Source organism: Eublepharis macularius, chromosome 2, assembly GCF_028583425.1.
Source record: "Eublepharis macularius isolate TG4126 chromosome 2, MPM_Emac_v1.0, whole genome shotgun sequence".
Lineage (NCBI taxonomy): Eukaryota > Metazoa > Chordata > Lepidosauria > Squamata > Eublepharidae > Eublepharis > Eublepharis macularius.
This window is the reverse complement of record NC_072791.1, coordinates 198,881,252-198,907,292: the sequence shown is the minus strand read 5'-3', so window position 1 is coordinate 198,907,292 and position 26,041 is coordinate 198,881,252. Positions and strand designations below refer to the sequence as shown.

The 26,041-nt window shown below is 39.1% G+C and overlaps 1 protein-coding gene across 1 annotated transcript in view; it reads left to right on the top strand.

Annotated features, from left to right (window-relative positions):
- The first annotated feature begins 761 nt into the window (after nucleotides 1-761).
- The window catches only part of TLK1 (tousled like kinase 1), a 79,048-nt gene continuing 53,768 nt past the window's right edge, over nucleotides 762-26,041 (top strand). The window contains exon 1 of the mRNA XM_054970836.1: nucleotides 762-1,452. Coding sequence (XP_054826811.1) covers nucleotides 1,275-1,452 — 178 coding nt within the window. The 5' untranslated portion in view covers nucleotides 762-1,274. The remainder of the gene's footprint in view (nucleotides 1,453-26,041) is intronic.

Below are 26,041 nucleotides of genomic sequence, written 5' to 3'. Positions count from 1 at the left end.
CAAAGTCTTGAGCTCACTTTTGGGTCAGGATTCACAGGTTGGGAAATACTGTTCTAGGTCACTTGCCACAGTAAGGCTTACTTCTGAGTAAACACGCATAGGGCTTGCAGTGTAAGAGAGTATACCTTAATATTTATGAGTGATGGACAGAAATTGGGTGAGAGGGTTTTTTTGGAAGCCAATTTGGGTCCCGAGGGAGGGGGGAAGCAGGATGGAAACACATAATATAAACAAATTATTCAGGCATTTATGGCAGGAGGGAGACTTAGGTGTTGCAGGTGGTGTGTCAAACTAGTCGAGGCACTCCTGAATGGAACTCCCTGGCATATATTTATTTTTGAATAGCAGCCACGGCTTGGAGAGAGACAATTCGGATCCGGGCTAAGGGAGAAAGGAGAGCGTTCAACCCTTCAGCCCCACGCCATGCTCTTTTCGCGATCCTTCCCTCCCTCATCACGGCTGCCATTTGACCTGCTAAGCAAACGTAAAGACGCCGCTATACAGTTCCACACAAGCGGGGCAACTGGAAGGCGGGAAAGAATTCCCCACCCGGCCTCGACCCGAATCCATTTCGAGAGGCGGGGGAGAGAGAGGAAGCTCGCCTTCCCCAATCTCCCAGCGTCTCGTCTCGTTTGACGGGCGAAGAGACCAAAGAGGGCGCGTCGCTGCGGCCTGCTGTGAAGCGAAGAGGCGGGAGGGGAAGGAGGAGGAGCAGGTGCCCATGCCGGCTGCGTGCGCCTTCCCCTTCTCCCAGGCGGGCTGTGGGCGCCGGCGCTGCCGCCGAGATGCGCAGCAGAAGCGGCCGCCGCGTCGTCGTCAGCGCTCTCTCTCCATTCGCCAGCGCGGCCGTGTCTCTTTCTCCCTGTGTGCACGCCGCGGCTCCTCCTCCTCCTCCTCGTCCCCGCCGCCCTCTTCCCTCACGGGGGGGAAGGTTAGGCGGGCGAGAGGCTCCCCTCGGTCTTTAGCTGGCTCTGAGGCGACGCAGTGCAGAGGCGCGGGCAGGTTGCTCCGGCCTGAGCCGCCGCGGCTTGTCCCCCCGCACTGAAGGAGGGCCGGAGGGAGCCGCCTCCCGCTCGCCTTCCCGCGCGTGTGGGGGGTCGCCGCTCCCGCCTCCCCTCCCGCGCCCCACCCCCGGCCATGAGCACGGCGGCGGCGGCGGCGGCAGCGGCAGCGGCGGTGTTGCTGGTTGTCCCTCCGCCGCCGCGCCGCCTCTTCCTCTCCCCCCAGCGCTGCTGCCCCCGGCGGCTGCCGCCGGGCTCCAGGAAAGTAGCTTGATGAGTGTCCAAAGTAGCAGTGGAAGTTTGGAGGGGCCGCCATCTTGGTCCCGGCTCTCCACGTCCCCACCGAGCCTGCAGGGCTGCTGCTTCGCGGCGGCGGCGGTGGCCGTGGCGGCCTCAGCGGCGGCCTCCCTACTCCAGAACAGCGCGCCGCCCGGGAAGCCGCTCAAGGAAGGTAAATGGCAGGGAGGCCGACATGGAGGGGGGAGAGGAGAGCCGCTCTCCTTCCCCTCTTCCTCGGGGAGGTGAGGGAAGCGGAGGGCTGGCTGGTGGAGGGGGGAACGGGCCCTGGGGAGGAAGGGAGGGAGGGGCACGGCGGTGTCAAGAGCCGCAGCAGCTGCAGCCGCCGCCGCCGCCGCCTGAGGCCAGTCCCAGGCTTGCGGGGCCGAGGGCAAAGGAGAGGAGGCGAAACATGTCTTCCCTTCTTCAGTGCATCCGACGGAGGAAGGTCTAGACGCCCCCCCCCCCGCCCAACACACGGGCATTAAAAAAAATCTCAAGCAGCCTCCCCAGCCACTGCCCCCTATTTATTTGACTCCCCACTAAAATGTCCTTGCAGTCCTATCCCAATATTGGGGGGGGGGGTGTATTGATAAGTGTTTCCTTACCTCCCTCACAAATCTCTCGTTTTAAAAAATATTTTTTTAAAAACTGTTTCCAGTCGATATTTTTGCTTTTACAAGGAGTTTTTTTGGAGGGGAGGTATTAATTTTTTTTTGCACTCTTGTCTGTCCTCCCCCCGTATTGATTAATCCTTCCTTTCATATTATAAAGTGTGTTGGGTGGGGGGGGGAAGTGGGGTGCTTTTTCTTTTTTGGGGTGGTTAGGATGATAATGATGAACGTGGCTGTTGCTTAAATGGGGGGAAAAGGGTCTAGTCGTTTTGGCATCATGGAGGTGTAGGATGGTGGAAAAAGAGACAAAGATCGAGGCACTTATTGCTACAAGAAAGACACTTTCTTCAGCCATTGGTTTAAGACAAAAGTGACGGAGACACGTTAAAAGCCATCATAGAATGACTGCAACTTTCTCCTTTTCCTCCATCGCGTCTTGGATGATATTTTTTCTCTTCCCTCCCCCTTCTCCTTCCCCCCACCCCTCCTGTCTTAAAACGACAGTGAGAGAGCAGGGTGTTGTGGGTGTTTGCAGGGAATATCTGTATGAAGGTTATGTGCAAACAACTCCCTTATATTGTCCATTTTCCCTCTTGTTCCTTGCATTAAACTATGTTGCCACAAGATGTAGCAATTATACAGGCTATGAAATGATTAGGTTTTTTTTAAAAAAAAATCTTAAAATTACGGTTTGTGAAGGGGATCGAGAGGAACTTTCATACACCAACATATGGTATTCTGGTGGAATGAATGTTGCATATTCATGATTTTTGGAACGTGATGGCTCATGGTAGTGCTTATTTCAGTGCATTGAACAGCTCTCTTCTTTTGTTTGCCTTGTGACTTTTTTTAAAAAAGTGCTATTGCTAGGCTCCATATAAACTTTCAAACTTATACATGGCATTTTTAATATTTTTTATTCAGAGCATTTGAAGTGTGGAATATAGCCTTTCAACAAACATGCTTAACGTTTTGGTGAAGGGATTTAAACCCTGGAAATGCATAATGAAAGTGGTGTGCCCTCTTCCTTCATTCCAGTAGTTGTCAGACTTGCATCACTCCTTGTCACTTTTGCGCACGTTCCTAGATAGGAAGCTGACAATAGGAAGCTCAGAGATTGGCATGAAGGCGCTTTAGAAAAATACCTGTAATGGTTGGATTTATGGCATATGTTAAAGGCACTGAAGTGGCAGGCATTTTGTTCCTGGCTGTTTCTTTGGAAGCTTAAACTCTAGGGAGAAGATACAGCAGTTGTACCAGTTTGGATTAAGTTTATTAAGCTCTAGTGCATAGTGTTTAACATCAGTATTGTGTATTATAGTACATAATGTTTTAACAGTTATAACAGTATCTTTATATTTAGGTGGTTTTACAATGTCACTTTAATTTAAAAACTTTTTCAGTGTTGTTTTGGATGTGTAAATTGGAAAATGCTCTGTTTCTATTTGCATTTTTTAGCATACAGAGTTTATTTAGCAGCTAAATCCTTTCTTTTAGATGATGGTTTGCTCCATTTAATATTTATCCACTGTGCTGAGATACTAGTCTGTGGTTTTATGAACTCTCTTTGCAAGGCCATCCTGGAATGCAACGACATTGATATTCTTCCAGAAGAAAACATGTCGAGATTTAATTGTGTTTCTGGTCTGGGAGCTAGAAATATTATCCTAGTAATATGGAAAGAATTTGCATGTCACATGAAATGCTTGTTCACCTCGTGCAATCTTCAGTGCTCTTTATGAAGCGATGTTTCTCCCTACATGTTTGCTTTTGACTATCCGATTTAAACTGTAATTTCCAAAAGGAGAGGTGCTTTCATTTATTAGTTGTTCAGAACATAATTGTAAATCAGCATGCTTTTTGTCTTAAGTAAGTACTTGTATTTTGCAAATGGGCCATGAGCATCACCAACATTCTGCTTTGACTTTTTAAACAGCTGGAAAAATTAAGTTGTGGCAAAGAACATGATAGCAGTGGGCAAACACTGGGGTCCTCATATGCGTGCTAAGTACTGGTTTACTAAATCAGTGTTGTCATCTGAAAGGGCTGTCTGCTCAATCTAGACATTTGTCATTTTCCTGGAGAGCGCTTGTGTTCAGTCTAGTTGTTTGGAAGATGCAACTGTGTGATAAGGGGCTCCATGTATTGCCTAAAGGAAGAATAGCTTCTTGAAAATGAAAGGCCTAGACTATAGCTAGAGTTTAAGGCTACTTTGTAATTGAAGCTGAATTTGAAGCCTTCCGAATTGAAAGGAACAGACACACTGTTCATCACACCATTGTTCAGTGTGAGAATATGTAGAACCACAGCTCAAAGCAAAGTCAAGAACTATGTGCTGAAGGCAAAACAAAATGTCAAGTGCTAGAATAAACTTTTGGGGCAAAATAAACAAATGTTGTGCATTTCCTTTTACATGCCGCTAGTGCATTTTCTTTTACATGCAGCTAGTACCCCTAACATCAATGATCAACAGTTAAGTACTTTTAAAAAAAAATGAACTGTCAGTTGTTAATCATAGAATAACAGCCATGTGTCCATGAGCGATGGTATCTTTTTTGTGATGTAATTTGTGCTTTAAATGTGGGCAAGTGTGCAAATTAACGAAAGTTTGCTTGCTCAGTGATGTGAAGTATGTCCCTTATTTCCAGAAAGTATGTCTAGATCTGTTTTGTACTTGGTATAAGCAAGTGGCATCAACTGACATGTTTTACTCTTTATTTTCTGAATGATACACTTGTTTCCTGCTCTGTGATAAAATTGACTTACTTGCTGATTTGCTACATATCGTCGTTGTTTTGCCTTGTATATATAAAAATTTTCATTTATTCATTATATTCATATTCAGATAACTGCAGGACTGTTGCAGAGCAAGCCATCACATTAACAGCTCTGTCCCAAGCAGAGTTATGCCCTTCTAAGTCCTTTGAAGTCAGTGGGTTTGTAAAAGTGTAACTCTGCCAAGGATTGCCTTGTTGATGTCATGAAATGACTATGTGCCATGGGTAGTATCTGAGTAGTCCAGTCTTCACATGTAGCTATTAAAGTTAATCATAGTACTTTAATTTTTTTTAAAAAAAACTTTTTTTGTTTTCGCTTCTCAGAGTGTTTGCTTTGACTGTGTGGAAGGCGAGGTATAAATATTTTAATAAACAAGCAAACAAATTTTCTGCTACAGTACAAAATTTATTAAACGTGTGCCTGACAGCTGATACCAGGTCTCAAAACTGATACCTTCAGCTTCATCTTTCCAGTTTTTGCAGTCAAGACTTGGAAGATGCAGAGCTGGGGGACCACAGCAGTATGTTGCCAAGGGAAGAGAAACAGACCTCTTGGAAATATTGAAGAAGCGAGAAAAAACTATTTTGTTTGTGTGTGCTTTTTTGTGGATTTTTTTTGGGGGGGGAATGAAAATATGTGCAGTACTTTCTTATATCTAAACTTTATTATTTTAACAACAAATGCATCATGAGTATGAAATACAAGAGTATTAAAGCCTTGGTTATTATTCAAACAGTAATTATGAACGTACTTATTGTTAGATAAGAAGCAACCAGCTGCTGAATCCTAAGTGTCCTACCCATATCTTAGTTTGCCAGTTGAGGAAATAAAAAAGAGAGTCAGAAGTAGAAACCATTAATAAAAACCAGGTTTTAAAAAAACATTTAAAGTTAGAAACGGTGTTTTCTGTATAACAGTGTTCTCTGTCATTATCCTTCATAAAAAGAGAAATAATACAAAATCCTGCTACACCTGTTTACAAAGGCAACTGCGGTAGGAATAACCTTTCAGACTGCTTTCAACTGTGGAGGGGTAGGGAGTGGAGTGCCTGCCCCATTTGAACAAGATCACAGAATTAAGGAGTATCATTCAGTCCTGATAGTGAGTTAAACTTTATAACAACATCAAACTGCTAAGTAGCATATTGTTACCACACATAGTAAGTGTTGTATTAACTGTGGACAAAACTAGCAACACGAAGGCCATATCATGTCATTTAAACTATAAATAATGTACACTTGATAGCAGTACGTTATCAAGTTTCTTTCTCTAATTGAAATTGATTTCTGAAAGATCAATAGATCAGAATTTTAAATTTTGCTTCCACAGACTTAAACTTTGCACAGATTGAAACAATTGTGGCTGTACTTTGTTGATCTGGTATATATATAACCCGACATATTCCAGCTTCATTTGCATGTAACAGCAGATGGAGGGGATTTGATGTACATACATCTATGTAGAGTTATGTATATCTAAATACAAATAGTCTAACATTGTAAATTCTTACATAATTGTTATGCTTATTAGAAACTCAAAAGTAATAAAGGGCAGCTAAAACAATACTTTAAAATGTTGACTTTAGAATATCAAATCATGAGTCTAAAGTATATTTTCGCTGTGTTTTCTCTTAGCTTTCCGCAGCATTGCCAGTTTTTCTTTTGGGGAAAAAAACCTTGGGATGGGGAAAAAAACTGTACTCTCTCTTTCTTCTCCCAGGTTTGTGTGTGTGTTTGGTTCTGAGACTTCACAGTTCTAGGCAGGTGAAACCATTTTTCTAGGAGGCATTGCTTCTTGCCCCTCAGTTGCATAGGTGTACAGTTCTTGGGATGTGCTAGAAGAAGACAGGCCGTTGGTTGTCTGGTCCTGTTTGGAATAAGAATAAAATGTTTTGATTCTTGCTGATACAAAATATATAAATATAGCAATTTTTTAAAATGCAGAGGTGCCAGCTATGAAAAACATTTTTCAAACCCAATTTAAATAGGTTAAATTGGATAAACTCAAGTTGATGGAAGTGCTCAGATACTGGCCTGGGATAATCTTGTATAGCTGTGCCCAAATACTTAAATGATTAAATGGACATCTGAACAAATGTGTAATTAAAACCAAGGACATTAATACGCTGATTTAATTGAGGTAGTTGGTGTGGAGAAGTAAGAAAATGTTTTGGAAACTATTTTAGAAGGACAAATTATTCAGTGGTTAGGTTTTGTCTAAAGCCTAACCCCTTATTTTGTTTTTAATAAGTTAATTAAAGTTTTTAATAAGTGAACTACCTCTGGCAACGGCTCAGAAGTTTGCACAGAAGGTTCATCAGTTTAATTCAGACAGAACTGAAAGCACCAGGTTTTCCTATAAAACTTGAGATAGAACTCAGCCTTTACACTTTAGGTGAGGGTTAAAAACTATCCTAATTTATACAAATGAATCCCGCTGTATCCTGGTGTTGAAAACTCTGCTGCCTTAAGTAACTGGGGAGGGAGGGGATACATGTATTACTCCTTAGCTTAAACTTTTGCCTGGTAGTGTCAGAAAATAGATCATCTCAACTTTTCTGTAACTATGTTGTACAGTATTATTTTGTTGTAGAATATAGTTTGGTCTATGTAAGCAAGATTAGTTACAGTTAGAGGGAAAAAGTAATAAGATGCACTCTAGAGTGTTGAATGACTATTACATAATTGGAGAAACATTAATTATTATTTCACTGTGTGTGTGTGTGTGTACACTCAATATAGATAGATTTTCTCTCGAAGCAGGGTCTGATGGATAATGTCAGACTGTCTTTGAGGAGGCCTGGGTAGTTAGAGGAAGGCTGAGATATAAATATGACAAAAAATGAATACATGCATAGCTCTGCTTGTTTCTGACTGAAATGCTGCCCATGCTGCTTGCTTGATGAATGCATTAATGTTGGCTGGTATTACCTGTAACCTACATTTTTGGCTCATGGTCAGTTTCACCTTTTTCTCCATGGCACTTCCTTTCTCCCCATGGTATAAAGAGAAACTTACCAACCTCATGCATTTTGTGTCTGTTTTAAAGACTCTATCTGTTAGCACTACGCAAGATCTTTGTACGTTATATCATAGGAAAAATATCCATATATACTAACCATAAATTATCGAAAAACTGAACCATGTCAGTATAATGTGTCTTGGAAGTATAGGATCTTCTTACTCATTAGAGAATATAAATGGCAGATCTATGTCATGAGAAGTGATGAATTTGAACCTAGCACTGCCATGTTATAGATACTACGTTGAAGTGATCAGAAAGAAATGCATTATAGTTTTGTGTATGAAATAAGTTGAAATGTGTTTGAACTGCTAAAAGCCATTTTCCTGCTATTGTGATTTGAGTAGCACACAGCTCTTCAGTTGTGCACTGGTTATAAATACATCTCTTGTTTCTTGATGTCTGTTGGAAAAAGTGCTTAGGATATGGTTATATGCAAGTCATCCCTTCATTAGATGAGGGATCTTTTCCCATACAGTGCTTGTAATGTGTATGTATTCTGATTTAGCCTTACTGTTGGTTATTTGTAGACATTTTTGTGATACTCTTCCAATATAGTATTGAACAGTTTGAAATTTGAACACAGAAAACGGTTCAGCTGCAATATGTCATTTACAAGTTTCTGTGTAATGGGGTTTGAAATGATGACGCCACATAAATTAATGGTTTTGTCTCTGAAACTTTCTACCAACTCATCCAGAATTCAGATATAATGTTTTTTTAAATAGTATTTGTGTTGTAACTAGTTTAACTTCTAGATCTAGAGGAAGTTATAGCTCCATTTTAAACTGTTCCTCTATTCTTTCTCTAAATCTTTTAGTGTCTGTAGTAATACAAAATGGGACAAGGCAGGATCCCATCAATTCACTTGTCTGCCTTCAAGCAGCAAGTACTTTCCCCCGTGAGCAAGTATTTCCAGCAAAATTCCTGTTTCTGGAATAAACTACCCCTTCTTCATTGATTTTCCTTCTACAATACATTTTCCTTGCAAAGACACACACCCAAGGTGTGCTACAATAGTCTACACAAAAGCCCAATAAGAAGAAAGAAAAACTATATCTTTACCAATTGCAATGTTATATATTTCTGGGCTTTCTATTAGACTCAAGGACTAGTAAATCAACACAAGTGTTGGGATCCAGGATCTCACCAGAACTACAAATGCATTATCATGTGATCCCACTTTATCATTGATTATCTGAGCTGTGCCATATATTCAGTTCTCAAAGTGGCCAAGTCAGAAATATTCCTTATCACAGCGGTCGTTTAAATTCCATCTCATTGTGAAAGAATTTTTCCTAGTAACTGCCATCACTCCCAGTGCTTGTTACAACTTAGTCCTGTACTTGTTTACCTTAATTAATGTAAGTTGTTCTGTGGGACTTGCTTCCAAATAAATGTGCATGAGATTTCACTCTTTAGTAGTCAGTTAAGTGATCTTACGGTTTTCACAAGCATGCAGAGAGAGCCAAATAGAAAACAGGCTTGTAGCTGTCATGACAAAAGTGCTAAGCTTAGGCTCCTGGTTGTATACAGGTTCTGTTGGTTGCAAACATGTTGTAATGAATTATAGTCACTATGAATACATGTTCAGAAAATATATGAATTTCAAAATGAGGAATTTGATTTAAATCTCTCTTTTCGGTCTTGTTAGTTTAAATCATTTTAATTTAAATTAATCCATCCTAGTTAATTTTATGTTATTAAGTCTAATTAAAGTTGTTGACTGCTATGATCTTGCAATGCCTACATAGGAAAGTTTCCCTTTTTTTCTCTCTGTTTTGAGGCTTTTACATCTCTCTTGAAAAATAGTAATTTCTTTAAGGATGTGTTACATTTGTGGAAGGATGCTGAATTTTCTTTGGCTGAAAGTTCAGCCTCCAAGTAACACTTGATTTTTTCCTAGTTATTAATTGATAATGCCAAGATCAGGATTCCATTGTCATTTCAAGAATATCACATTCCTGTGGCACTTCTAAAACTATCAAATATATATATTGGGCCGTAGTTCCCTTTGTCAAAATTATGCCACAATTTATATGTTAGTTTTCAAGATGACACAGGATCCAGGGGCTGCATTCAAACATAAAAAAATCATAGTCCTCTCTTTCCCCCTATGCTATGATTACTGGTTTAAGAAGTCTTAAATCTTACTGCAACTTCTTGTGATGTTGGCATTGAGCATTTTAACAGTTTGTGGTTTGCTTTTTGCCTGTAAACTTAAATTCTAATCTAAACCATGGTTTGTGTGTAAGGCTGAGAAATTCTGGCTGCTACTTGTTAGGAAATAAAAGTAATGATTTGTGACATCTGTATACAGTAGTTGTCTTGATTCAGGTTACTTACCAAACCATGTTAAAGTTGTTTAACCTATGTTTGTTATGATGTTTGAATTGTCAAATCATGGCTTGTGATCAGAAGCTGTGTTTTTATGCAATGGTTTAGCATGATGTCTAAATTAATAATTGCTGTTGTATTGTGGAGATAGGAATACGTCTGTGACTAAGTGGATCAAAAGCAAATGCAGGTGAGCTGCTCTAAGCCACTGTTTATTTGCCTGTTGTGTGCTTGAAAGCTCAAATCAGGACCAGTGATCTAAACCGTGCTTCTTTCAACCAACAGTTTGGTGGTATCTGAACTCTTGTTCTTGTTGCAAAAGATTTAACAGTGCTACTCTTTTGGCGTTCATTTCAAGAATCCCAAGTAGATAGTTATTGGAAATAAATTTATAGAAATTTTAAAGCCATGGGAAAATATTTTCCCCTTCAAAAAAAAACAGCAACACAAACTTAGGAAATATTTGAGTGCGTAAAACTTATTTTACTGCTTTAACAACATAAAACATATCATTTATAAGTTTGTATACAAAATAGGGCTATTTGTCATATTTATTGAATTTAAACATATAAATGTTGCAGTTTTCTATCAGCAAAATTGCAAATATACTCTATACTATAGAAAAACAGATGAACCTTCTACATCAGTGATACCTTAGCACATGTATCTTAACGTTTGTGGTCTGAGAGGTAGGAAAAAAATAGAAGTTGAAATTAGAAAACAAGCTTTGTGGTAAACAAAATTGTATTATTTGGACAGTTTCATAGTCCTGATAGTACTGAAAAATTTTGGCTACCAGATTAAACACTATAACTATGAAAACCTGAACTCTGTAAAATACTATCAAATACATTACAGCATATTAATTTTTACTCAAATTATTCATGTTTCAACAGTAAAATATATGCTTTATGTGTCTACAACGGGGGCTCCTTACCTTGCTGAACTTGTGGGCACTTTTGGAATTTTGAGAACAGGTAGTGCATGCCACAGCAAAACTGGCTGGACCCAAATGCAAAGTGCTAGTAGATACCAAGGCATATTCTCCTTTTTTGGAAGCAGCTATTTCCAGATGCTCTCTACAGAAACAAAGTTGGTGCCTTCTGGACTCTTTTGAAGTGCCTCACTCTCCAGTGAGATGGAGAACAGCTAAGGTTTACTCTTTACTTTGGGGAAGGGATACTTTGTCGAAGTAGCAGGTCGGCAGTGGGAAACACATTGGCAGATGCCATGGTGCCCATTGGCACTATGTTGTGGACAAGTAGTCTCTGGTGTACATAGAAATAATCAAACCTCTAATAATAGATTTCTTACATTTAAAAAATGATGCTACATATTTTGAGTGGGTAAAACCTTGTCTTAAGGTATTCTACCTGTAAGAGACTATTTCCTTCCTCTTGCTCTTGCTTTTTTTGGTCACAACTCTCCAAAATCTCCCTTTTTTTCACTCCAGAAATTGTGTATGTGTGGGGAAATCCTGGAGTTTTGTACATGGGCCTTCGTATCTAAGAAGAAAACAGGGGCACTTTGGAGAAGAGCACATGGTAAACTGCCTCACAGCTGGGCCCAAGTCCCAGTTTGACATGCATTACAAAACAGCAAATATTCCAAACCAGATAACGTTTCCAACATAACAGTGTCAGCATTTTGTGATTTCCAGGCCAATAAATTAGCACCCATGATTCATGTTACAACTGTGTGGAACTTCATCACATTGAGGTGAAGTGGAAGCATGTCCTTTACCTGGAAGTTATAAGCAAACAGTCTGGAAACAAGCCAATATGGCTTTATCTTCTTAAATATGGACCATGTATCCTACAACTTCTGATGCATGTGTTGTATCCTAATATACACAAGCAAACTTTGCTTAGGGAATGGATTATTCCTAGCTCCTTTTTACTTGCAGCCCTCTGTGTCCCTTAGAAAGCCACTCCTGAAAGCCAGTGGACTCGGGCATAGAGTGGAAGTCTGCAGTGGGAAGAAGAAATTTAGTGGGAATTGTTTTTTCTTGTGTAGACAGAAGTGCTCTTCCCACAGAGGAGACTGGGTCCAACTCATTGCAACCACACATGTGATCCGTAGAAGAATTGGTAGAAGAATAATAGACTAGTGCAGGGCTCTGCAGACTTAGGCGTCAGAGCCAAAAGTGGCTCAAAATTGTACCATATATGGCTCTTTAAAAAAAGAAATATTTAAGGTCTTTTGTAGGAGGCTGTTGGATGCTATACTAACCAGTATGTAAAGGGCATGGTTGGCAAAGATTTTTATGGGACTCAAGGGCTTCTTAGAGATACTTTACAGAAAGAAATGGTAGAGATGAGCAGTTGCCAGTAATCCAAATGTAAACCATGCACCCATTTATGTCAATACTCTAAAACCACTTCTTAATAAAAGAATGTTTATGCCTAATCTTATTTCTCTCAGATCATAAGTGGACTGTTTCCATAAATATAAAAATGTTTGAAGATTTAAACATCAATACTCTAAAGATCTTGCTGCCTGTGTACCTTGTTGCTGTAGCTTGAGTTTTTAGTATGCTGTAGAGGAAGAATCTTGCAAGGACACAAATACATCTTAATATTTACTAGGCATATGTGACTGTCTTCCCATGAGCTAAAACTCGGCACAGCTGTAGCAACACTGCTCTTTGGGGTCCCATGGTAGAACTGTGATGGTGAAGGATTATTCTAATCTGAACTAACAGTGATGGCAAGGAGTGTTTAGGTAAGAAGTGAGTCAGAATTCCTCAAGGACAACATCATATGTGTTATAAAGTGAACCTTTCCTTTAAAAGCCAGAAATAAGTGTAGGCTTCTGTGCTAAAATATAGTCATTCTCCCCCCCCCCCAGTAGTACATGAATGTGACCCAGGCTTGCAGAGTAAAGGGCAACTTTTGTGTTGAAAAAATTGTCGTATTTGTAGCTGTAAAAGGTTTGGGAGGAAGAGGACTTCTGTTCTGTGGTCATCTTGTACATTCATAAAAATCTGACAGAATTTGATCCCAAAAGTTCTCCAAGTACATTTTTCAGAGTGGCAGATCTCTAAATGTTATGATCTGTCCTAACTTTAACATAAAATCTCTGTCTGTGCTTGATGTTTGAATGTAGGTTACTGTTGGCCTGATGGCGTGTTTTACAAACAATAAAAACACTAGGTGTAATGTCAAGATTCATGTATTTTATTTAATCCAGTTCTTTGAAAATATGGTCTGTAAATAAACATCTTGGACATGCATGTTTACCAGTGGAGAGCTGCTATCTCATTGTAGCCTGGGGTACTAGGAATAAATCCCAAGCAATGGTGATTTTATAACCCCCATAATAAGAAGACTTCCTTTAGTACTGCTGAGTCATATAGATTGGTCTGTCACTTGTTACTTGGATTGCATAGCCTCAAGCATTTATCACTACCTCAACTGAACTTTGCCATTTATTACCTTTGATTTTGAGCACTGTAAGTTCTGAATTAGAAATTCTTAGCACTTTGCTCATGCTTCTGTTTGACTTTTCCATAATATGTGTGCCGTTAGATCTTTTCAGAAATTTTGTGTTAACTAGGTACATATATTGAGAATGAGCTTGTAGTATATGGTGAGTATCTTGGCATAACTACTCCCACTTTGACATGTTGCTTCCATCTCCTAGAATGAATTATGCCTAACACAGAAGTTTGCTTATTTTTATGCAGCAGCTGAAGATATCACTCTGCCTATTTTTTAAAAAAATATATGGGGTAAGGTTGTTGTAAGGATATCTTTTGGATTCAACCTGGGGCTAAAATGGCAATAACCATTCTCTTAGTATTCACTTGCACTTTGTGATGCTCTGAGTGCTACTTTGGGAGAAAAACAAACTCACATACTTAAGAGATCACTTCATGCACCTGTAATTGGAATCGAACCCATTGAAGTCTATGACAAATTTACTCAGAGCGTCACACAATTATTTATTGCTCATGCCTTTTTGCTTTTGAAGTCCCAATGAAGATAACAATATAGGAATAATTCCAGTTCTAACAACTACTATTACATGATTTGTAAATGATGCATTAAAAGTGTGTGTGTGTGTGTGTGTGTGTGTGTGTGTGTGAGAGAGAGAGAGAGAGAGAGAGAGAGAGATAAAATACTACTGTGAAAAACAGTCTTCTGACACCATAAAACTAAATGAGTGTATATTGTGGGATAAGCGTTTATGAGCCAGAGCCCACTTCATCTAATGCTTGAAGCATTAACATTCAGTTGATATAGAGAGTATTATGCAAAGCTACAAATAGCAGAAGGAAAGAGGGAATTATTATAACTAGCAGTCAGAGAGACCTGGTTCCCCAGGTCATATCAGTTACATTAAAGAGCGCAGTTGAAAATAAGTTGAAAATAAGATAATCAATGTGTGTGTGAGAACCAGTCCAATGGCTAATAAATTAGCAAAGTAGGATGAATCTGAATTGTGTGTGTTAATCTGAGAGGAGATGCAGTTATGTTTTGCAGTGAGGTAACCACCCCAGGTTCCTATTGAATCCAGGTCTGATAGTATCAGATCTGCATATGAAAGCCAACTCAGCCGCCCACTTCTCATTGCAGTCCACCTCTTCTGCTGAAGTACTACAATCTTAAGTCTACCACTGAAAGTCCAGGGAGGTTGAAATACTCCCCACTGCTTTCATGCTAGCATGTGACAGGAAATACCACATTGGACAATGCTCAGGGGAATGATGTTGTGGCTGACGTTGCGTCTTCGATAGTGCCATTTGAGTGGAAATCAGGACAGAATTGGCACCAAGGATCATTGCATCCCTGCATTGATGTTTCTGTTTGCTGGTCTGTTGTTGCTGGCAATATTTCTGGTTGGGGCACCAGTTTATCTCTTCAGTAATGTTTGTGAGAAGGAAGAATTGCCTTCCAGGAGAGCGTGTAGATCATGATTATATGCTGGAGAGGTCTGAGCTGTGGGTGGCAAGAAAGGGTGTTCTGTTGCTTACTGTTTTGGACCTGTCCTGTGAAGGTGATTCCTGGGGTGCCTGTCTAGTCTTGTCAGCCTGTCTCTTGGCTTCTCCAGGTGGGTTCTGTAGTCTTGGGAATGCTTGGCATACCTCCTGTAGATGTTTGTCCCTGCCACAAGAACTAGGAAAGAGTGCTTGTATCTCAGTGCTCGCCAGTGGACCACGTGTTAAAAGGCATTATACTGTCAGCTTATCAAACTCCATTGCTCAGTGTTTATTTCAGTGAAGGGAATTCATCATCTTCTTAATACTTGGCTGTATATTTTATTTTATGAAATACTGGGATTTTTTTTGCTTTTTAAACATAATACTGTATGATGTGAATTACATCATATAGAGATGAGAGCCAGTTTGGTGTAGTGGTTAAGAGCGTGGGACTCTAATCTGGGGGGCCGGGTTTGATTCCCCACTCCTCCACTTGAAGCCAGCTGAGTGACCCTGGGTCAGTCACAACTTCTAGGAGCGCTCTCAGCCCCACCCATCTCACAAGGTGTTTGTTGTTGTGGGGATAATAACGTACTTTGTAAACCGATCTGAGTGGGTTTTAAGTTATCCTGAAGGGTGGTATATAAATCAAATGTTGTTGTTATTGTTATCATCAAATAACGAAATTAATGTTCAGTGTTTCTGAAGCTTTCCTAAGCTCTGAAAAGTGCAATTTGTATTTTTCTGAACTATGTAATGTTTCACCACTGAAGGTGTAGTGTCAGTAATGAGCATGGATCTTCTCAGTGTAACAAACAAAACATTATAGTTGCACTGAGCTTCATTCTCACTCATGTGTGGGTATGTATAAAGAGTGCAGAGGAATAAATATGCATATATAAAGAGTGCAGAATAATAATTATTTTTAAGTATGACCAGTCGTCGTGCAAGAAGGTATTTAGTAATAGTTTGGGTTACAGTATTGGTTTAACGTGCTTGTTGCACTGCTGTTAAGACTTTGGCTGCTTCATTCTGCACTAGCTGAAGTTTCAAAGGAGACTTCAGAACCACCCTTAAAGAGGTAGGATGTTCATAGATCAATCTGAATGTTACCAGGGATGTGAGGAAGTGGTCAGGCTTTTCTCCCAAGAAAGGCTGTGATCCTTCAGATATCCTAGTCCTAAACCATGTGTGGTGATAACTAGAATTTTGAATTGTTATGTGCAGAAGCAGATTGAATAATGGGAATCTCTCTGTTCAAATGTATATTTAATATTTAACTTGGTTGAGCTTGTTTATGTATAAATATACATAGGATTGGGCCGTAATGTACACAGATCAGAGGGCAGTTTATTCAACTGATGATGCCATAATAATCCATTCTCCTTCTGAGGCGGAGCACATCTTGATGGGTGATTCCCACCGTCTAGTCAGGGAGTCAGGAACAAGTTTTCTACTTCCTGTCTTCCTAGTGGGAGTCACCCTTTCTTTCAGTTTCATTCCTGCCTCAACAGGGAGAGCAGTTTCATCCGTGCGCTGCCTTGCCTTTCAACTGTTTTTCTTCCTTCGTTTCTACTTTTCAGAACCTGATTCTTGCCTTGTTTACTCCTTTCTGCTCTACCCCCTAGAAGGCTTGCAGGGGAAGCTTTCTCCTTCCTTTGACTGTGGCGGCCATTTCATGGCAAGACAGAATCATGGACCAGCAGACCATGCTCTTCCATCACAATAGGATTCCTCTCCGAAGGAGAGTTGGAAGCCCCCCTCACCGCTGCTTCCTGGCAACAACCCCAGAGACAGTGGAGCAAACCGTGAGGAAGCTGCGGCTGCGGCCACTCATGTCGCGAAGAGACCAGAAGCGCAAAAGGCGCTATCCCTCCCTGGGCAAAGGAAACATGGCAGTCATTTCTTGCCTTGTAAATGAGCGCAGCATTGCCAACCAGCTGGGAGGCGGCTATGGAATGGATTTCTCCACATCCTTAAGCCTGTCTAATGGCGTAAGACCCAGTGCGGGGCAGCCAAGCCAGTCTGAGATTCAACAATCATTCATGCCTCCAGATCCCATGGCAAACAAAGGAGGGCTACTTGTGAGTAATGCGATGGGATCGGTACTAGAGTTTGAGTCTGTCCAGACACCTCACGTATGTAGCTCTGAAGGATCCGCCACAGGTTCATTAATTTCTGACTTGGAAAATGCATACAGTTCTGTATGCTGTTATCGGACACCCCTTTGAGAGCCTGTCAAGGATATCCCTCTTATGTGCTTGAGAACTTTGTTCCTCTCCGCAATTACATCTGCAAGAAGGGTATTGGAACCGGGTACCCTGTTAATTAGCTTGAGCTACGTGTCTTACACAAGGACAGAGTGGTCCTGAGAACAGATCCTACCTTCATACCAAAAGTGATCTCTCCCACAGATCACTGGAATTATGTCTACTATCAGTTGACCAAATGCTTTTCATCCCAAAGAAGAAATGTGGCATACTCTGGACATAAGACTTATTCTAAAGGCATTTCTTTTATAGAACAGAGCAAATCTGGAAAACAGCTTCCTTATTTATCTCTCTATTCTCACCAAATAAAGGGATGAGGCTGTCTAAATCTGCCATTAGCAGTAACTTCAAGGCATGCATCATCGAAGCACACAACATTAAAAAACTAGACATACCAGCTAGGATTACTACTCAATATGAAGTTCTGCACCAGTTCAGCATTTGCCAGACGTGCTACAGTTAAGACATTTGCAAGGCAGCTACTTGGTTGTCTGAATCTACCTTTGTTAGACATTATAAGCTGAACACTTACGACTCAGCTGATGCAGTTTTTGGCAGAAGAGTATTACAACATATTTTATGACCAGATGACAATGACCCACTCAGAAAATAGGGATACTGCTCTGGGACGTCCCATCAAGATGTCCTCTTCCTCAGAGGGAGAACGGTCCATTAGATACTCACCATGAAGGGTCCTTCTCCTCAGAGGAAAGGAGGAAATCTTGCCACTCCCGAAGTCATTGTCTTTTCACTCTCTTCTGCCTGACAAATTTACTTCGCGTCCTGATGTTTCCCCTTAGCATGTTTGTTTTCACCTTTCTGTTATTCTAGAGTGTTGTATTCATAATTATGATGCTATAACTGCTTTCGGAGTTGACAAAACTGAAAGAAAGGGTGACTCCCACTAGGAAGACAGGAAGTAGAAAACTTGTTCCTGCCTCCCTGACTTGAGGGGGGGGGAAATCACCCATCAAGGTGTCCTCCTTTCCTCAGAGGAGAAGGACCCTTCACGGTGAGTATCCAGTGGTCCGTTCTATGGGCTATTCTTGGTCTTTCATGAGGTATAAAGCTGAGTCTGAAATACGTTTTGAAAGCAAGAAAAGGATCCAGTCTCAATCTCTTAGAAATGGTAGTGAGCATAATGAATGTTGTTGACAGATGTTCTAACCATAGTTATGATGGGTAGAAGAAGTGTGTGCCAAGTGAACAGGAGCTGGGTGAGAAAGCATGTGCTCTCTGGTTAAAAGACCAAGAGCTCTGGATCTCTGCATGCCCCCTGTTAATAGTACCATGGTTTGTACTTTGCTTAAGCACAGGCAAGATAGAATGAGAATTTAGGGTTAAAATTAGTTGAGATTTTTCATCTGAGTCAATGGTGTACAACTCTATGTATGCATAAACGTTTCAGTTTCATTTCGTTTACAGTCCACAACCAGATTTAAACTTATAAAACAAAACATTTCAATATTAGGTATACATATACAAGTTAAAAGAATTTTCAATTAAAAGGATACAAATACAGATGTTAAAATATCTGGTTAAAATTACATTATATAATCAAAACTGAGTATAAAATATCAAACAGCATCCTACCTAAACATTTTAAAATTTGGAGATAGAGACCTAAAAACAGCAACAATATGGTAGCCTCCTAATATGATCTGAATCAGAGCTCAGGGGCATCAGACTGGAATTTATTGTGCAATTTAATTGCCTGTGCACAAAATTTGGCTGTTACCTTAGTAATAGCTGGAGTTTCATCTTAGTAGTTTATCTGAGCATACACTGTCCGTCACTATAGCAGATCTATCCATAAGAGGAAGAATTGTCTTGACTCGAATTTCTTTATAGAGGGGACAGCATAAAAGGATATGTCCCATAGTTTCCACCTCAGCTAGAGGGCAAGGGCAGATCCTCTCAGAATATATGCATAAACGTGTTGATCTGAGGTAACTTCTGCCAAACCTGATTTGTGCACACATGGCACTCATTAGTCTTAAAACCATAGTTAGCTCTGGATTGGTAGAGAGTGGTCTTCATAGGAGATGAGACGGGAACAAGAAGTGTAGATGGAAATAAGGGGAGCATTCACCTGTTGGATTCAGCAGTATTACATTTACAGTCAACTATCATGAGAACAGCTTATACCTCTCATTTATCATTTCTGGAACTGAAACGTAACCGAAAAGATTTTTTAAAAATTTTTATTGGTGAGTACATCCTTAATACATACATTCCCCCTCCTACTAAATTTATTTCAACCCCCACCCTTTCCCTCCCCCCTCCTTATAGACTTACAACAGCTTTCCGACCCTTAACCTATCTTATTGCTTAAACTATTTTCTACTATATTCTTCTAAAACATACATATATTGTATCTCTTAATCTAAGCCTATTCAAATTCTTTTATATATACTATATTGGCTCCACTAATGTATCCATTGTCTACATCATTAACTGAACTAAGTATTTTTAATAAAGTCAAACTAATAATATTACTAGCTTAGGTTGACTAATAGCCAAGTTTTCCCATTAATGGTAAAGTTACTTCTCTCTTCTATTTCTCAAATCACACTTTAATAGTTCTCAAACTGCCACAGTCCTCCCTTCACATCCCATTTTTTTTCTAAATATTGTTTCAATTTCCCCCAATCAGCAATATATTCTCCTGGATCAAGATCTTTCAGTTTTCTTGTCATTTTGTCCATTTCTGCCATGTACAGCAATTTGTAAATCCAATCTTCTGTAGTTGGTATTTCTTGCACTTTCCATTTCTGCGCATATAAGAGTCTTGCTGCTGTAATCATATAAAATAACAGTGTTCTGTACTGCATTGGAACATCTTCCATTCCCAAGTTCAGTAGCAACAATTCTGGGTTCTTATTTATTTGGGTTTGCAAAACCTCATTAATTACTTCAATTATATCTCCCCAGTATTGCTTAACTACCTCACAAGTCCACCACATGTGATATAATGATCCTTCATGCTTTTTACATTTCCAGCATCTGTCTGACATATTAGCAACCTAAAAGATTTCTTATAAGAGAGTGAGTGCCATATTTTCTTACCTATGTGTCATGAGCGTCTAGTTCAGTGTTTCTCAACCTTTTTCCCTGGAGGAACTCCTGAATTAATTTTTTGAAATGCTGAGGAACCCCACAGACCAAAAAAAGTTTGTCGGGGAGTGCAATTGAATTACTACTATGTTATTATCATTTGTATTGTCAATGCTCTGTAATGAAATGAACAAGGTATAACTAAGTATAATTTTAATAACCATGATATTTTAAGGGATGCTTGGAAATTTTGTTTCATTTTTCATATTCAAAATGTTCATTTATTCCATGAGTTCTTGCAGAACCCTAGGGTTCCACAGAACACTGGTTTGAAAACATCAATCTAGTTGTTTGATCCAAATGGTCATATAATTACATTACTATCAAAGTAATTATACATGATTTCTTTTTTAGGGAACTAGATCTGAATAAAAATCCAGGCCTCAAAGATTTTTTCCCCTAATTTTTTGAGATGAATTGCCTTTACCTTTTCAGGCTGTTTGACATGGTGGAGAATTCTGTTTTGTGGGCTCATTGACAAAAATTTGGTTGAATTTTTTTTGGACAGATGTTACAATAAGGAAATAGTTTCCTTTAATTATATATAAGCTTCAGGCTTGCTTTTGTGCACCCTGCTTATTTTTGCAAGTAATTTGAATAGTTGGACAGTGAGTTGATTTCTCCACAATAAATGTTATGGATGCTAGTCACCCTTTCTCCCAGGAATGCTGTATAGCAATTTGTTATACAGTTTGTTACACAGTTTTGTCAGTGGCATTCTCCTTTAACTTCTTTTAGCACAGCATTATAGTGGCATTAATTTGACTTTTCTCAGCTGTGTTCTAAGATGTTACATATGAATGTTAAAAAAATGCAAGGCTTGAATTTTTAGTAATTCACAAAATTACAAAAGTAATTGCTTTTTTTGGCAGTAGCTCCACTAGCATGAGAATTGTGTTTAGCATGGGGTTCTCCCCATCTTCCCTCCCTCCAAATTTTTCCAGTTGCCACTTTGGCTTATTTCCTTACAGATGGGCCTTTAGAAAAATCAGGCTTTTTGAGCAAGGGTGCTGTCATCACCCTTCTTCTTGTTGTTGTTACACATGCACTATATCAATATACTGCTAGAAGAGGGGCTAAGCATGTGCACATATGAGACTCACCGTATTGCCCCTGTAGAAAAATGTCCACGAATCAGAGATTGACCCCAGTATTTGGACTTTTGAGTTTGCAGACTGTTTTTTAAAAGTTTTCCTGTTGAATAAGGGCAGGCAAGCAAAGAGTCTCTTGCTAACCCAACTAGTCATTTGCTTTCAAGTGGCTACTTCTTGATGTTTCATCGTGTAAAACTCTCTACCAGACCACCAGTGGGGTCACTCTACAGTAGTCCCCAATCAAATTCACACAAAAAATAAATACAGTAAGGGAGGGGGCTGGATAGTAAGGCACAGGCACTACTAATAGCAATATATTGCTATCGGAGACAAAAATGTGTGACAAAAACTAATGTCTCCAGAGAACATACAGGAGTGAGGGGTAAAGCGAAGCAGTGGTGGGGGGCCAGAACTGGCACAATAAAGTCATGTGGAAAATCCCAAAAATATTTTAAGTACCAGAAAATGAAACATGCAATCCATGCAGAAAATGAAACATGCAATTCATATGCAAGATGAGACAAAAAGCAGTTTAAGAACTTTTAAGAACTCATAGCAATACTTGTGAAAAAAGATCTAGATAAGACTAACTTTAATAGGCATGCAAATTGGAGAGAGAATTTTTATTGGGCCCTGAAAATCAAGTATCTCACAATAATTAAATACTGTTGCATGCCAAGAAAGATTCATTAACTCAACATCTTGTCCGTGATGCACCTAATTCAGGCACTAAAGGATTGATTTTGGGGTGGGGTTTTTTTTTGCTGGAACTATACTCTTTACTTCATTCGTTTACAGAATGGTATACTAAAGACTTACTTGGGTATGTAGAATAAAATTAGAATTACACATCACAAAGTTAAATAAACTGATAGATATGCAGAGAAATCTAGGTGGCAAGAATGTGAATCTGCAAAGTAGGTATCTACAAATTTAGTATGTGTCAGCCCACAGGTTTGTATTTTCTGGTGTTGCAACTTCCATATTTTGACTGTTTCAAGCATATTAAAGTAGAGGAAGAATTAAATACATGTGCTTTAAAAGGTGCAGTGGATTGGTTTGAATTTGGAAGTCTTTACACTGGCCCTTCCAGTATTTCTCCTGTTCAGGCTTTCCAAATATTCCCTGCAACAATTTAAGATGAAATTAGATAATATTACAGCATTTCAAAATTAGGAAATAAATATACACTTAAGAGGCATAGGAATTATATCTGTTCCAGGCCAAAAAGTATATTGCTCTCTTAACAAGAGAAAAGAGATATTTTTCTGGCTTGCTGTATGTCACCAAGCTTTAAACAAGCGTTACAAATAAATCCACAAAACTTGGAGTGAACTATATTTTGTGTTTAACATATGTGCCAGCATTTTCATACTTGTTGAAACCACAAGTTGCTGACTAGTTTCTGACTTTGGCTTCAAACTGTGGTTCGGTGATAAGTGTGGTTGATGCAGATGTAGAGATAACTGTTGCTCAAATTGATAAGGAGTGATGGCAGACACTCGCAAATTTAAAAAAAAATGTTTGGTGGTGTTGCTTTTATATTGTGGAGAGAGATTGCAAAAGACTCCTTGCAGAACTTCAGATTTACAAGAAACTGAACCCAGTTTGAACTTCACTCCATCCAAGCTGTTTACCTAACGTGTAATATTTCTGAAATTCTTGAAGCCCTAGTGAAAGTTCTCTTTTCTGGGAAAAAAATGGAAATTTGGTGGGCTAATTGAAATGTATGAATTACTTGTGTTTCTATCAGACCCAAATTTACTTACTCCTTTAGCAACATTAAGTGCTTTAGTTTTAACAAAGCGTATACGAATGTACTGTTTGGAATGCTTATGGAATTAAAAGTACACTGAATATGCTCTGTGCTTCAGAGAGAGATTTGTGCTTAATGCTTGAGAGAGGGCTGCATACAGCACAGATATTTTGCCATCTGAGTGGCAGGGAAAAACAGAAGTAGTAGTAAACAAAAGAATGTGTATTATCAGTATGTAAACATACAGTAGTTACAGTAAGATTACTGGCATATTTGCGTAGCAAGTTAAATTTTATAACTTTGAAAAGGATAACCTTTGCAGTGCAATTCTTTACTGAGTTACATTCTTCTAAGTGCTTTGAAGTCAATGGGAGTTGAAGGGTGTAGTTTGTCTTAGAATGTTAGTGTTAATATTGCATTATAATAATATACATTATAATAATGAGAATCTTGTGTAGTGGTTAGAGTGTCAGATTAGGATCCAGGAGATTCTGGTTCGAATCCACACTCTACCATGAACACTTACTTGGTGACCAGTCACTCACTCTCTTAAGGTGGTTATTAGGATAAAAGTGGAAGGAGGGAGAATCATGTTGTAAGCCACTTAAGGCCCCCATTGGGGAGAAAAGTAAGATATAAATATCTAAACAAATAAAAGTTGCAACACTCATTTGAATTATTGAAAATACGTTGTATACTATCTAATGTTGTAGATTGAAAATTAATATGTAAGGCATACTACACAATTTAAATGAGGAAACATTTATCTTTAAAAAGTTCTATTCCAGAAGAGAGAATATGTCATCTGAGTTTTTTCCCAGTCTATAGAAAATTCAGCATGATTAAATCATTCGTAGTGGTTTTAAAAAACCTCTTAATTCTTTAACTAGCTATGAGGAAAAGAACCTTTGGTTTTTGTTTTTATGGCAAAGTTAATTATAGTTATCGTAACCCATGATAAAAAAGGCACTTAGCTTGGGATACGTGTGTGAAAAGCAGAGTAAAAACAATAACATTTCATCCATAGATCTATTGAAGAAGATCAGACTTGCTGCATATGATCTGAAGCTGAAGTGTCAAGCCACCATAGAAGTCAGAATTCCAGAATCCAAGTTGAAATTAAAGTGGCAGTGTTCGAGGTCCAAGCAGCAGAACCACACAGAGAGAACTGGGGATCAGACAAAAATGAATACCTTGGCTGATTGTAGGAGAAAGTCAGACATGAGAGCTGACAAGAAGTCATGGGGCCTAGTAGACAGCGATAACTGATAGCTGTCAAAAAATAGTGCTTCGTAGCTGGAAATAATTAGCATTGAGACTTAGCCACAGCAGCTTGATAACTCTTTTGGAGGTGATTTCCCTTAATATTACTCATGTGAGCTCACTTGGCATGTTTTAATAGATAATCCAGCTATATTGACTTGGGATGCTCTCATAGCTTGTATGAGTAGTTAGTTACTATTGATTGTTTGATGCTCACATTTCAAGATTGATCTGTCATATGAAAATGTGGTTAAGCCTATCTGAAGACTTGCATACATGATGGCACGAGTTGACAAAATCTGCCTTTCCTGTTTAGTTAGCACTGTGCTTCACAAAAGAATATGTTGCTTGTGATTCCAATGGAGTGGAACGGCAGTTCTTCTAAAAACGTACTGTTGAGCAATCGTAGTGATTTAGAATCTTTACTATTATAAATTTCATCTTCACCATGCGTTTCATCTCCAGCTGTGGAGAAGACAAAGATCGTTGATGAACTACACTCTCAAACACAGAAGCATTTAACAAGGCTCATGAACTAAACTTCTTTCGGTGTTTGGCTTTCAAGGGGGCTGTAGTGGTTAGCTTTCCTTGCCTGCAGTCAATATTTCCACTTCCTAATAGCAGTTGTTACTTCGGTTGCCTTAGGAGGTTGGTTGTCTTGGCTACATTACAGGTACTTCATGATACATGCTAGCCTCATACAGTTCCTCCTGTTAGGGAAATTATTGTTATGAGCAATGAATTGTAAGTATCACAATCAACATGAAGGAGTTTTCCACTATATGCAGGTGCCTCAGCTATCATGTCATCACTTGATACCTTCATGACTTGATAGTAAACAAATCTCTGCCAAGATTTTATTCCAAGTTGCATATCCCTTGACAGAAACTGTTGTATAACTTTAGATAAAAAGGTGGAATACAGTAGAAATGACACCAAATGTTACAAGTTTGCCAAGTCATTTTCATTGTCTGTATTCTAGTTTTGCATCTTCTTTGTGAGACCCCATTTTTCAGTATATGTGTATATAAATTACATGTAAGAAATAAAAGAATCGTAAATGATGGTAGCTAAAAATGGAGTTAAAAAGAAACTAAAATGGAGATGAGATCCAAACAATGTAATGGAAGTATTAATAAAAAGAGAAATAATATTTGCTGAATATAAGAATTAGGGAAAACTACTAGAAACTGTTCTTATGGCCTTGTTAATAGATAGATTAGCAAAGATGTTATGAGAATTGAGTCTTTGGAAATGTGGTAAAGAGAGAGAGACATTATTTCACATGTGGTGGGAAGGTGAAATGGATGAAGGGGAAGTTTTGGAGTATGGTAATAGAGACATTAAAGAAATGATAAATCAGAGATCTGGAATGTTCTACAATTTATTTCAGATGATTTTTAAAGAAATAATAAAAAAAATATAAAATCTTGATAATGAATTCAATCATTGCTGCAGCAAGAATGACAATAGCGCAAATATGTAAACCAGTTATACCAGGGAGAAAGGAATTGACAAATGATATGTCAAGCAATGTTAATTGATAAACTCACAACTTACATATACATGTGGGAAAGGAAAAAATTATTG